Raw genomic sequence first — 14,157 nt, 5'->3', positions numbered from 1 at the left:
ACTTTTATACAATAAGTTCTAGTGTAATATACTACATTGTCGGATCCTACCGGACAGTCTTTTCAATCGAAGTGAACAGTCATCTACCATTATCAGGGAAAACGTCATTCAGCACACCAATTATAATTAGTTCTTATAATATATCCGTGGGCATATTCATTGAATCAGCGTAGTCATGTTATAAAATGGAGTTAAAATCATTTCTTACCGATCGATCTCTTAACCTCTTGAAGCATTTTCCCATTCAAATATTGGACACCGAGACATTCCAACATCGCAACACACATAATTGCTAATGAGGTACGTTGTATTTGGTTATATTGAAAATACACTTAGTTTTATACATGTATTACTTATCCATTTTAATTTGGGTACACGTTTCATAACTTTCGGTATTTACAATGTAGTGTACCTGTACATTTCAACACGTCGAACTCCATAACGCACTATACCATATGATGGAAGTTTAGCTTCCTGTCATACAGATTTGTTTATTTCCATTTCTATTCTGCTTTCGCTTTCGATTATAAGAAAAAGAAGTATTCCGAGAAAGGTTGAGATCACGTGGGTAAAACCCCACCTACACATACGTATACGCGTCTCTACATTATTTACACAGCACGCTGTGACAGCCATACCAGATAACGCTTGTACATGTTTAGTCCTGCTTTATACGTATCCAGGATCGATACAGATTGTCTGGTGATTTACAGTTGAGCTAAGTGGGTAAGTATCCTACTAAACTGAAGTATTTCATTTCTATATCAAACCAAGATCTTGTTCGAACTAGTAATGTACAGTGTAATTTTATTAAGTCATAGTTTGGTCGTCTCATGTCACGGTGGCCTTCGAAGCTTGACTGGAATGATTGTTATCCTCCCGCGGGATATATTCCGGTTAAAAGAACGCGTTTATGTAATATTAAAGAAAGATACTATAAATATAAGGATTAACTTTCTATTTAGTCTAGGTTATTGGGTGATAACTACAATGGCACTCGGGTAAATTACTCATAATCGGTGATAACCTAAACTTAATACAAAGATAATGATTAAATGTACAGTGTGATGTAATTGTTTATGTGTATCAGGTAAACGATAGTTATATGCAGTTTTTAGTCACTCGATTAAAAAAAAACACCATCCAACTTATTTGGGTTCACCCCATCATACACGTACTAGTCGTGAATTCGGCATGCTGCTTGATGGCAGGCTTATTCCCCTAGTTATTTCTTTGTTTTGTTAAACGAGTTTGATAAATTCAATATGACATGGACACTAATGTAAGATGATATTATCACGTTACATTAATAATTTGAAAAAAAAACAACAATTTCAAACACAATTACGTGCTATCAGCTGACTCGATATAAGTCTGAACCAAAGTACATGTACTCCGATCATAGTATTGTCGTACCGCCCATTGCAAAGAAGTTCCAGATTATTTTAGTAATGAACAGTTTTAAATGCAATAAAAATAATATTGATAAAACGATATATATCAAATTAATTTAAAATAACAGTAAATGTATCACGTGGCACATGTATAGTGGATAAAAGTAGTGACGTAGGAATATTTCCCAAAGGTTTTGACCTGCTGCAGCACATTTAGGTTTTATTACACATGTGTAATACCATAATTATGACATGGCCGTATGACCTAGTAAAATTGGTCAGGTATGTGAATAAACCCTCTTAACTGTAACACGTGTGCCCTGTGTCTAGCACGGACCACTGACCTTACACAACCCACTTAAACAATTCAGTTCAGTTCTTTATTACCTTGAACCTTACGGCTCATCGGTTCAAAATATACATATACATTTATACAAGGATAAACAAAACAATCATTATCTGACATACCCTTACACGCACACCCACCCACCCACATCGAGATACACTCACATACACACTCAACACATATACACACCCAACATACACACACAGGCGCATTAATTGGTATAGTGTATAGAGACATTTCTCGTTTTATTGGTACATAGTCTTTTCTTTTCTTATTACTCAGCTTAATATATTTGGCCTAATTTGTTAACTGCTTTTTGTTCACTGTTTCCCTAAGTTGGATACATTTATACATGCTAGATCTATTATAGTAATATTTCTTAATAAGACGCTTTCTTAAATCTACAAAACATTCACATTTTGATATAGAATGAAATGCATCTTCGATATCCCCACAGTTGCAGTATGCACATGTTTTTTCAATCCTACCTAAATTGTTATACCTACTAATTGAAATATTTGATTTGTCAGATGACAGTCTAATGTTTGTAACTTCTTTCAGATTTGTATTTCCTATTGGTTTTGTTAAATATGGTTGTAAACAGACTTTTTCGCCAATAAACTTGTACAGTGAACACTTGGAAGATGAAACTAGTTTTTCTTTACATTCTTGCTTAAATGTATCACACATTCTAATTTTTAATCATATCGATAATATAATCGGATGTATGGGTATCTCTATATTTATTGCCATATGCACCCTACTCCCATTCTAAATAGTTTATTTCTTACTCCATTCATCAGTTTGTCAATTTGTTTTAATTTTAACCAACATTTATAAGTTCTAAACCTCCTAATTATTTCTAAAGACAATCTTAATAATTCTTTAATAATCTTCTACAAACACTTAAATGTATTTTCTCTATATCTGGTGCTTTATGAAAGCTCCAAACTTCTGCCCAATAATTAAAAATTCTACAGACATCTGTATCGAAAACATCAAGTTGAGCTTCAATGTTAAACTATTCCTTTCTTAGACACGTTTGATACTGAAAACAATGCTTTTCTTCCCTGATTAGCAATTTTTTGTTAATTGTTTTTTTAACTTAACATTAAAACTCATCAATATTCCCAAGTAATTAATTAATCTACAATATCTAATACAAAGTACTACGTATCTTCTTATTAATTTCAAAAACATTGGGAGAAGAATGTTGTTAGAAGGAATATAGTATTGGCAATATTTAACTGTACTTCACCTGTGTTTTCACCCGTGGTTAACTGTTCTGCTGGTAAGCAAGGTTCTGTAGCTGGAAGCTGATAATGTTCAATAAGATATCACATTAGATTTAAAGACTTTTGATAAAAATGAAAACTAAAGATATTTTGTATCCATTTTGTAGTGATTTTGATGCTGATGTGTCATTCGATAACATGTATTTGTTTATAAAATAATTATTTCTTAGCAATATAACAAAATTTATCTTTATTGCTGTATCATTTGATAATATACATAAAATTTCAAGGAAAACTTTTATACAAAACATTTTCAATATGTGACAATATTTGTGCTTATAACTTAACTATAAAACATTTCTAACAAGAAGCATACTGAGTATTGAGTTGCACTGCAGATAAAAAATCTATCTCCAATATTTAATTGGTGTAAAACGTGCAGTTTCTGCAAAAAAACCATAGCTTAACCTTAACAAAACAACATAGCTTAACCTTAACAAAACAACATAGCTTAACCTTAACAAAAAAAACATAGCTTAACCTTAACAAAAAAACATAGCTTAACCTTAACAAAACAACATAGCTTAACCTTAACAAAACAACATAGCTTAACCTTAACAAAAAAAACCCATAACATATGAAGAGGGCACTGAACCAAGTAATCTAGGTAATATTCAGCATCCGAAGAAATCTTATTTGATTTAATCTGCACTCTTATTTTTTGAGAACAGAGCAAAAACATAACATTGATAAGGAAGCTGACAAAATCACTGGACCGTAACATAGCAGCTTATACACGAAATAAGATGAAATACATGGATACAGCTATGTCATTACTTTGCCAGGTCTAGGACTTGAACGTTTGGTGATATAACATACAATACACACATGTACCGTACCGTAATATCAAGAAATTACAAAATACCCTTTCTTTTCCAAATACAGCATTTAAAATAAAGTATACAAGTATTTTAGTCAATTGTATAATTGTAGTTCATGTATTCTCGCTTTTTCACTTTACATTCGTAATGTTACTGCTTATTACAGCTGTTATCTTTATCTTTGTCTTTGTTTGGAATAGGTCGATATATTGTAGTGTCAGAAATTAACTGTTATATCAAGAAAAAAAAAAAAAAATATGTCATAACACTTCTTTTCAGAATACACATAAATACAGCATAGTAGTACAGGTACCAATGTCAATCACATTATTCTCACCTTCTTTGTTTAATAAAAAATACGGATTTGAATGGTTTTAAAACTTCAGTATAAGTATCTATTTGTTTTAATCGCCATACATATCACTTCTATAATAATTATGAGGCTGTATATTATCCTGGGTAAAGACCACAACTGTGGGCTGGTCACCTGTCACCTAGTTCTTACCTGCATCGATCGCGATTAGCCACCAGAGCTCATGTCCCATGCTAACCGGTGTGTGCACCCTGTACATTACCAAGACATTGCAGGTGATATGATGTTACAATGATATACATTTTGTATTCATGCAAAGTGTTTTAGTAAAAGTTAGACGATGAATATTTTCTGGAAAGGGATTAATATTTTGTGCATGAAATATTTATCCGGAGAAGTATAAATGGGAATGGAAATGTTATAGGACACCAGCAACATTGAAGAATGCCGGTGATCATTTATTATTTCTTTGGATACCAATTCACAGGAGTGTACAGCCCAACTGTGTGATTAGATAAGACGGTGTCAAACATTTGTTATAAAAAGGTGCCATCAATTAAACTTATGGATGTTTGTCCCACTGCAGACGAGAAACTACAGAGCTGAGATTTTCATCCAAACAGTAGCCTCCTTTATATCTCGGATATATAGTCGGACTGGGCTGGAGGAACAATGCTGACGTAAATACTTGTAGATCTAGCCACTATAACAACATCCAGGGGTAGTCACAATATAAGGTGACAGGTTCGTTATAAGGTTCAGACCATTTTATAAATATCATCCAGAGTTGACGCTGACATAGCGTTCAAGCATGTGCAACTTACACACTTTGAAAGACACTGATCACTCAATGTTAAAACCTCAAATTACTTAAACGGAACTTGTCGTGATTTATTGCAAGCAACATTTTCAAACATAAACGCAGATAATAAGTGATAACGAATTAATAAATGTTGGTATGAATGTCGAGTTAAGTTAAGCTTGTAACAGTCAGATAGTAACAGCATTAAGAAACGATGTTAAAAGAATATGTCCGAATAATAACAGAATAGAAATAATGGATCATATTGCGGCAATTGAATCCAATAGTGCCAACTAATAACGTCTGTATTGTGAAGTGTCAACATCTTGCTAAGCCACATTCCGTAATGTTTTAGAACAACACTAAAAAGAACCAAACGACACAATGAAACCCGAAACTGAGAGGCATACACCACAACAACGTAGTTGAAATCCTTGGTATAATGAGTGCCTCATTAGCAATCATTAGGATTTCAGCTCCGATATCACAATGCAAAAGTATCTGTACTACAAATTTACAGATGTTTTTGGGTCATGCCATTAATACCGAAATATAAACTTATCATAGTACACGTATAATGAGAGGTTATTGTTTTAATTCAATGTATATCAACCATCCGTCAGAAAGATCAAATAAAATATTTTTATTTCCAATAGCAGAAACGTGAATCGTAATGCAAAATTATATACATTTTGTCCTTGTTATTGATGAAAACGAATACTTTGACTAAATTCCAATTAAATACCTGCTTTTGAATGGCATTGGAAAACACATAAAAAACGGTGACTTTTAAACTTTATGAAGTTTAATTTGATTTAAATTGCAAGCTCACTATCATTCTCTACACGTTAAGGACCTATGTTGAAAGGCGAACTTTTTTCTCACGTCCAATGTCGATTGCTTGCATTAAGCTAACTGTATGTTATTCAAGCAAGCTGCATGATAAATATCGTTATTCTAGGAATAAAGGATATTTACTATCAGCTGGCGAGATACATACAAATGTTCATGTAAAAAGAACTTTCGATCGTAAGAAAATGTTTGAGGATTACAAAAAATAGATTACTGAAACCTTGAAAGTAGGTCAAGGCCATTTATTGGAACAAATTGTAAATCCCGTCATTCGAGCATGATAAAAAAATATTAATCCTTGCTCTAGAACTGATTGAAAAAGTTAGTTTAATATTCCAACCCCTTTTTATTCATTTATCTTCACAAAGATTGGCTTTACTCAAATAAGATATTATTTTAGGACTTGTTGGTCTTAAGGTTATTTGTCCATTGTTATATATTGAAAGCGAGTCGTATTCATTGATTTTATCAACCATGGTAACCCTCCAGTTATTAAAACTACAGGTCAAACAGGTGTTTTTTTTGTATCAGATTTTTGCATATTATGAAGGTACAATTTCAATTTATTGTATATAATATTTAATTTCTTTGGTTCATTAATGCTCCAAATTAAATGATGTGGTTTTTTTCTTTTTTCTTTTTATAAAATGACTTTTACTTTTTCTATGAATACTCCTTAAAAAGGATTAGCAACTATTTTCCTGTTTTGGCATAAAATGCCATAAAATGCAAATTGCATAACAGGAAAATGACACGCACCGCATTATTGATGACTAATTTTCCTAATAGGACATACGTAATGCCTATTTACCTCATCTAAAAGCAGTTTAATGCTTAAATTTACTCTTTCACATCTTTCTTTCATATTTGTTTTTAAATCCTACCTAGTTGCACGGGAATGTTTGACTTGTGGATCAGTCCGAAACACGTGCATTAAAGTCGATGAGCCCAACAACCGTAAAAAATGTATGATTTGTTTGTTCACATTTTGTTATATTTTGTATTGTAAGAAAAATAGAAGAACATTTAATGCATAACAATATCATTTTTCATTATTATTACTGACGTCTTTTGTTAACGAACCTTTTGAATATTGAGATATTTTTTCTCCCCTCAAGTTACACTGATAGCGACATTTTATTTTAAACGAAACGGGGAAACGAACGTGCTGGACAGTGAGCTTGTGAGGGCTTGTTTCTGAACTGACAGTTTGACATGTGGTGTGGCCGAAGACAAGATTCATCGTTTTTGAAAATATCGTTTTATTTTCACATAAGAGAGTTAAGTAATTTAAATAAAAATAATTACTTTTGCTTTGGTGTCAGGGTGGAATGTATAACTTCTCTTCCAAAAACTCCAAACGAGAGTAAAACGTGACTTCCGTTTGTATTGCTACTCATTTCGGTTCATGGTCTGATGACCCAAAACGAAATTTACTTAGTCAGCCTAGTAACTTTGCAGGACAAATATAACTGTAATATGGTATTGCCTATGTTTTGATGGTCACGATCAAATTTACAACTTTGTTTGGTCAAAAGTGGTTAAAGTTAATGTTAATATATATATTTGCAGATGCAGTCAATATGCCATTTAGATGTGATGTATGTGGGCAGAACGATTTTAAATCTGAAGCCGGAATGAAAGGCCACAAGACTAAAATGCACAGCAAAAACAAAGAATTCCCAGCTCATGGAGGAATACCCGAGGGCAAATTCACATGTGAGATATGTGGGAAGAACGATTTCAAGTCTGAATCCAGTATGAAAGGCCACAAAACTAAAATGCACAGCAAAGACAAAGGTTTCCAAGCTCAAGAAAGAGAAATACCCGAGGACAAATTCACATGTGAGATATGTGGGAAGAACGATTTTAAGTCTGAAGCCAGTATGAAAGGCCACAAGATAAAATTTCACAGCAATGACAAAGGATTCCCAGCTCATGGAGGAATACCCGAGGGCAAATTCACATGTGAGATCTGTGGGAAGAACGATTTCAAGTCTGAATCCAGTATGAAAGGCCACAAAACGAAAATGCACAGCAATGACAAAGGAATTCCATCTCAAGGAGGAGAAATACCCGATGGCAAATTCACATGTGATGTATGTGGGAAGAACGATTTCAAGTCTGAATCCAGTATGAGAGGCCACAAAACCAAAATGCACAGCAAAGACAAAGGTTTCCAAGCTCAAGAAAGAGAAATACCCGAGGACAAATTCACATGTGAGATATGTGGGAAGAACGATTTCAAGTCTGAAGCAAGTATGAAAGGCCACAAGATAAAATTTCACAGCAATGACAAAGGATTCCCAGCTCCAGGAGTAATACCCGAGGGCAAATTCACATGTGAGATATGTGGGAAGACCGGTTTTAAATCTGAAGCTAGGATGAAAGGCCACAAGACTGAAATGCACAGCAATGACAAAGTACCACAAGGTCAAGAAGTAAATTCCGTTTGTGAATTTACATGCAACGTTTGTGGGCAGAATAACTTTGCGACTGCAGCCAGTATGAAAGGACACAAGACTAGAGTCCATGGAAAAGAGGTATACAACTTTAATTTGTTTGATAGAGGGATCACAAATCGCTGAAGAACATCATTTACATGTTGACATAGTGGCAATGTCACCTAGCTTTACGTTTGGTGGTTATTTTGACGTCGTAATTATGTATAGGTATTCCCGCATTCGAAACTCAATTAGGGTTTGAATACGCTTCCCTAATGTTTTAGTAACGTTTTAGGGAAAGAAAAACAAAACTAGAGATGATTGATTGTCGAATATCCGAAAGTTTCCCAACGAAACGCAATAAACCCCATGTCTTGAACATTTAAATAACTGCAACTTGATTAAAAGGATGCTCAACCAAATAATGTAGATACATCTATGCTTACTGGTGAGAAACATTCCGAATGCCACATCATACGATGCAATGATACGTTTGAACTACTATTCTTGGGATAAATTAGATCAGGAATCATGACATACAGTCCTTCAACTTTGCATGTAATGGTATAGTCCGAATTATTCTGACGTTTTATCGACTTTTTTTATATCGGTCTGTCGTCGATTAACGTCAGAACTCCGGCCCTCTATAATATGCGGGAAATAAGCGACCCGCGCTAGGGTCGCTCTTCAAACTGATATTTTAGAAACAAATCGTCACTTCCGCACACATGTCGCACAACGATCGAAAGATCTTTTCTTTATGCACAAGATGAACATACATAACAAACCTCAAACAACCGATACAATACAATACACTAAAAACATTTGTTTTTCAAACTTACTCTGTTTTACTTTACGTTTTTGATAGCCCTCCCCTTCTAATGCCACGTGACTAAAATCTCGACGGCCTACGTCATAACGTTGGGAAATACCTTCGGTAACGCGAGATCTCGTCAAGTCATGTGACATGGCTCATGCCCTGATTTCATTAAAAAAATGGGTTGGAATAGAAAACGTTGGAAAATACCTTCGGTAACGCGAGATCTCGTCAATTCATGTGACATGGCTCATGCCCTGATTTCATTAAAAAATGGGTTGGAATAGAAAACGTTGGAAAATACTGTTGGTAATGATATTTGAAACATGGTATTGATACCACCCAGTGCAAAAAGAATAGATCTTTCGATCCATGTGCGACATGTGTGTGAAAATGACGATTTGTTTATAAAATATCAGTTTGAAGAGCAACCCTGGCGCGGGTCGCTTATTTCCCGCATATTATAGAGGGCCGGAGTTCTGACGTTAACCGACGACAGACCGATTTAATAAATAAAAAGTCGATAAAACGTCAGAATAATTCGGACTAGTAATGGTACAAGTCGGAGCATCAAAGTTAAAATCGATCATACAAGAATCAATTAGTTCCTGTATGAATGTCAAACCATGCCCCCCTTCAATAGTATTATCTATGATACATTCTTGTATATTTCCAGATCGTAAAGCAGGCAGCAATACCATGTAAAGAAGTGATGAAAGAAAACTGCATAAAGGTGAAGAATGAGAGTCCAACGGCATCAGGATCACTTTGTGAGGCAACCCCGTCGTCGGTATCCTACATAAACCCTCACATAATCAGCAATGATGATCAGCAAGTAAGTATGACAGTTTGTATCAGCATGGATCGCATTTATGCAGAACAAACAACGATCTGTCATTCGTTCAGGAACGTGTTAGATTATTTTGATTATGATGATTAGCAAAGGTTAGTCTCAAGACATGTTAAACTTGACTTTTGTATTCATCCCTTCATTCCTGCATGGGTGAGTGTAAAAGTATATCAAATATATAGCAGATGAAAAGATCACTGTTTTATCAACATTAAATGATAGTTCATAAATATATTTCTCCAAATACCTCTGCCAATATATCAAAATTTAAAATAGAACATTCGTAATTATAGCAGTAATGTGAACAGACATCACAAAACACTAACGACAGAGCACATGTGAAATATTAATGTTAATAAAACTTAAGGTTCCATATCCCACTGCTGGCGAAACGCTAAATTATTATAATCTGTTTTATTACGTAACCTCCGTTCATTTCGCTTTGGATATAAATGTCACGTGATTGGGTCAAAGCACTTCAGTCAACCAAGGCAGTTAATTTAGTTAGAGCGTTAACGTAACGTTCTGAGTTCAAGGGCTCGAATCCTGATTTAGAGTATAACCCCGCTAATTTAGTTTTTCACTCAAATTTATCTTTTTTGTCTCCATTAAAGTCCAGCAAGGTAATGTTATTTTTCTTTCAGAAATGATTTATCAAAGAAATAATCATGCAAGAAAAGAAAAACAGTTTCCAATTCATAGTTTCAGCCTTGGCAATAGTACGGGGATATTTATATTTTGATGCGAGTTTACATAAAACGTAATGTGTTCATCTCCATGCAAACAGTCTCCATGACAACATGCAATCGGCCTACCGCATGGGACACTCTACTGCGATGGCCCTCCTATGTGTACATAATGATATAGCTTCTGTATTGGATAACAAGTGCAGAGCAGTGCTTGTCATGCTGGACTTGTCAGCTGCTTTTAACGTCATCGACCATGGCATACTTTATAAACGTCTGGAATACTCTTATGGAGTGACTGAAACCGCACTATGCGGAATACAGTCTTTCCTGAGTGAACGACGATAGTGTGTTGCCATCGGATCTTCCACCTCACATGACAAAGTACTAGATTTCGGGGTTCCTCAAGAGTTGGTGTTAGGACCACGAGAATATTGTATGTACTCCAAACCGATTGGAGAGATTTGTCGTCGCCATAGCCTTCGCTATCATTGCTATGCCGATGACATACAAATGTACATGGTCATCAAACCACATGACACTCAGAAAGTCTGGAAGCTTGTCTGACAGATATCAGTATCTGGATGCACGCCAACATACTTAAGCTTAAGCAGGAACAGACGGAACTAATAGTCTTTTCCCCAAAGTGTCAGCAAACAATGGCTCTCCAGCTCAAGGTCGATGCCAGAAATATTGAGACTGTTCCAGCTGTTAAAAACCTAGGGGTATACTTTGATAGTTCACTGAACATGGAGAAACAGGTGAACGCTATTGACGCTATTGAACGCTAAATCCTGTTACTACCAGATCAGGAACATCGGCTTTATTCGGCAGTTATTAACTGCAGATGCATGCAAAAACTTGGTGTATTCACTTGTTACCTCTCGGCTGGATAATGGTAACGCAGAGGGTTCAGAACACTGCAGCACGGCTAGTTACTCGTACTAGAAAGAGAGAACACATCACACCTGTGCTTTATTCGTTGCATTGATTACCTGTACGATACAGGTCGCAGTACAAAAATCTGGTGTACACATACAAGGCACTGAATCGAACAGCTCCTCAGTACCTATACGAGCTTGTTACCCTGTATTAGCCGTCACGATCACTGCGGTCGGAGTCAGCATCTTTGTTGTGTGTCCCAAAATATCGTACTGTGACCTACGAAAAAGATGATTTGGGAGGGTTTCGGCTACGTTGTTGAATAGCTTACCATCTGCTATTAGAAAGTCAAATACCCTGGCCAAGTTCAAGAGGGACATCAAAACTCACCACTTCACGTCTGCATTTTAGAATATTTGCAAAGACGTCATGTAAATACCACCCTTGCACATTGCTTGCTTAAATGGATAAAAGTGATTGTAAGCATTTATTTTTTGTTTTCACAATTTTAACCATTGCTATTATCCATATGTTGTAAAGCGTTTTAGTGTAATTTTACAAATTATATAGGGCGCTATATAAATGTTGTTTATTATGTGTTGCCATGTAATTCCAGACAAAAGTATCTTCGCCAGCTCCCCGCCTCAATAATCCTGGGGGGTATTTATCGCAGCGTATGGAGGGCGCACAACTGCGTCTTATCGACATCAACATTGCTGCTGGTATCGTGAGGGACTTTATTGAAGGCGACCGTGGTGTCAGGAAAAAATTAAATGATAATGGTGGTGGTTTCCGGTGGGATATTCTTACATCCGGATCATACTATGATAAAACAAAGGTTAGTAATACATGTACAATAATGTATATTATTTTGTATCAAACTATATCAAAATTATCATTTTCATCGCATGATCCCTGCTGTGTATCTATTTGCGTTTATAACAATGTATTTGTGTGCTTTAAAAGTGTATTAACGTCATGTATATGTAATACACCGAAATAAACAATATTGACTGGCAGGAGAAAAAACATCCTTTCAGGATTACCCTTTGTTAAATGTTGAAGGCTAGAAAAAAATATTTGCGTATCATAAACATCGACAAATATAGACAACTGCTTATTTATCTTTTTTCACATTTTTACACTATTTTAAAAATAATACCGTCCCTTGAATACACTTGATGGCGCTTGGTCACTTGGAAAGCTATTTAGATACCAAAACAATTGTGGGAAAATGTTATTATCAATTGAACATACAGGTATTTTATCATTCTTGTAAATATGTATATTTAATTTATATACATTTGTAATAATCGATACAATGTTATTATCGATACAATGTAATAACCGATTCAAAAAGCCACATCATTTTCTCATAAGCATGTAACAAAAACACGAAAACGAAATTGGACCATGATAATATATTATTATAGTTATACATATATGCTAGTAATACATGACAGCAACAACGCATTTATTTAAGTATCAATCTATATACTTAATCCGTTCATTAACAGGTTACATCTTGTTTGTTCTTCGTTTTAGAATATGAGCCCCGACGAATTCGATTTCATGATTTCGCCTATGAATCTTGATGCTTATATGAAATGGGACAAGGCTATGCCGAAAGGATTTTGCAAAATTGGTCTTACAAGAACGAATCGAAGTGAACTGATGACAGGAGGTTACCTGGATCCTGTAAAGTTCAAAGACATGGCGTTCAAACTATTTGGTGATGCAGCCACACGTAGGAACGTAAAAAGTAAGAGATTTGGGGACCATAATGTAAGTCCAGGAACTGGTGTTTTTCGTGACTTCTTGAAACTTTCTCTGTGTGTTGAAGATCATCCCATGAAGGAAAGGATTCTTTATAATTATTTTTAAATATGTTTATAGGTAGTCTATAAAATTTACGAAAATAGGCGATCCATAACTAGTAATTTAAAACAAATAAAAGCTACCATGTTGAAAATCTGTCTCACTGCTCCATGTAACAAATGAATATAGATATATATTCTTTCCTTTTTCATGCTCTAAACAGCAGGCCTTTACCTAAATTGATATATGTTTTGATATGTGTATTAGAGTTTTATATTTGATATATGTGATCAAAATGTTCTGCACTTTATATATATTCGAGTTTTATATTTGATATATGTTATCAAAATGTTCTGCACTTTATATGTAAGAGTTTTATATTTGATATATGTGATCAAAATGTTCTTCACTTTATATATTAGAGTTTTATATTTGATATATATGATCAAAATGTTCTGCACTTTAGGGAAGAAGAAGGATATGGATAGTCCCGCCTATACAATATTGTACAACCCAGGGGCCGGTCTGCCAGACATCGACATCGATCTAGTCCCTAGTATTGAAATCAAAGCATGGCCTAAACCTGTGTGTTGTAGACAGGTGGCTCCAACATGGGTCAGGGATGACGACTTCTGGAAGAAATGTAAAGAAAGATACCATGTTGTGGCGAAATCGTGTCCAGAAACTGGTAGGTGTCAACTTTAGCAAGTCATTGGGAAGGCCCAGTTGAAAATAGTGTGAATTTGAACTAAAAATTGACCAAATAAACAGGGCAACATATCAATAAGCAAAGATTGGCTCATGCTACTTACACAATAGCACAGTGTCATTAATTTG

The 14,157-nt window shown here is 34.9% G+C and overlaps 1 protein-coding gene across 2 annotated transcripts; it reads left to right on the top strand.

Moving 5' to 3' along the window:
* Positions 1 to 386: 386 nt before the first annotated feature.
* Positions 387 to 14,124, top strand: LOC110457921. 2 transcript variants are annotated; one of them, XM_021509386.1, is made up of 6 exons: positions 388 to 726; positions 7,396 to 8,366; positions 9,761 to 9,919; positions 12,119 to 12,340; positions 13,048 to 13,264; positions 13,787 to 14,123. In XM_021509386.1, exons 2-6 carry the CDS (start codon positions 7,407 to 7,409, stop codon positions 14,023 to 14,025), a joined length of 1,797 nt encoding a protein of 598 aa, XP_021365061.1. In that variant the 5' UTR covers positions 388 to 726; positions 7,396 to 7,406; the 3' UTR covers positions 14,026 to 14,123. The 2 variants fall into 2 exon arrangements, with proteins under 2 accessions (XP_021365062.1, XP_021365061.1); XM_021509387.1 differs by lacking the exon at positions 9,761 to 9,919 and having other exon boundaries at positions 387 to 726; positions 13,787 to 14,124.
* The last annotated feature ends 33 nt before the right edge of the window (positions 14,125 to 14,157 follow it).

The sequence above is a fragment of the Mizuhopecten yessoensis genome, unplaced genomic scaffold, assembly GCF_002113885.1.
Source record: "Mizuhopecten yessoensis strain PY_sf001 unplaced genomic scaffold, ASM211388v2 scaffold9371, whole genome shotgun sequence".
Classification (NCBI taxonomy): domain Eukaryota; kingdom Metazoa; phylum Mollusca; class Bivalvia; order Pectinida; family Pectinidae; genus Mizuhopecten; species Mizuhopecten yessoensis.
The sequence above is the reverse complement of the archived record's forward strand: the minus strand, read 5'-3'. Positions and strand labels throughout refer to the sequence as shown.

Excerpts from the sequence above, each read along its gene's own strand:
- LOC110457921 (XM_021509386.1), top strand. The coding sequence starts at position 7,407 with ATGCCATTTAGATGTGATGTATGTGGGCAGAACGATTTTAAATCTGAA. Across the intron at positions 8,367-9,760 it reads CTAGAGTCCATGGAAAAGAG|ATCGTAAAGCAGGCAGCAAT; the intron begins GTATACAACTTT and ends GTATATTTCCAG. Across the intron at positions 13,265-13,786 it reads CACACGTAGGAACGTAAAAA|GGAAGAAGAAGGATATGGAT; the intron begins GTAAGAGATTTG and ends TCTGCACTTTAG.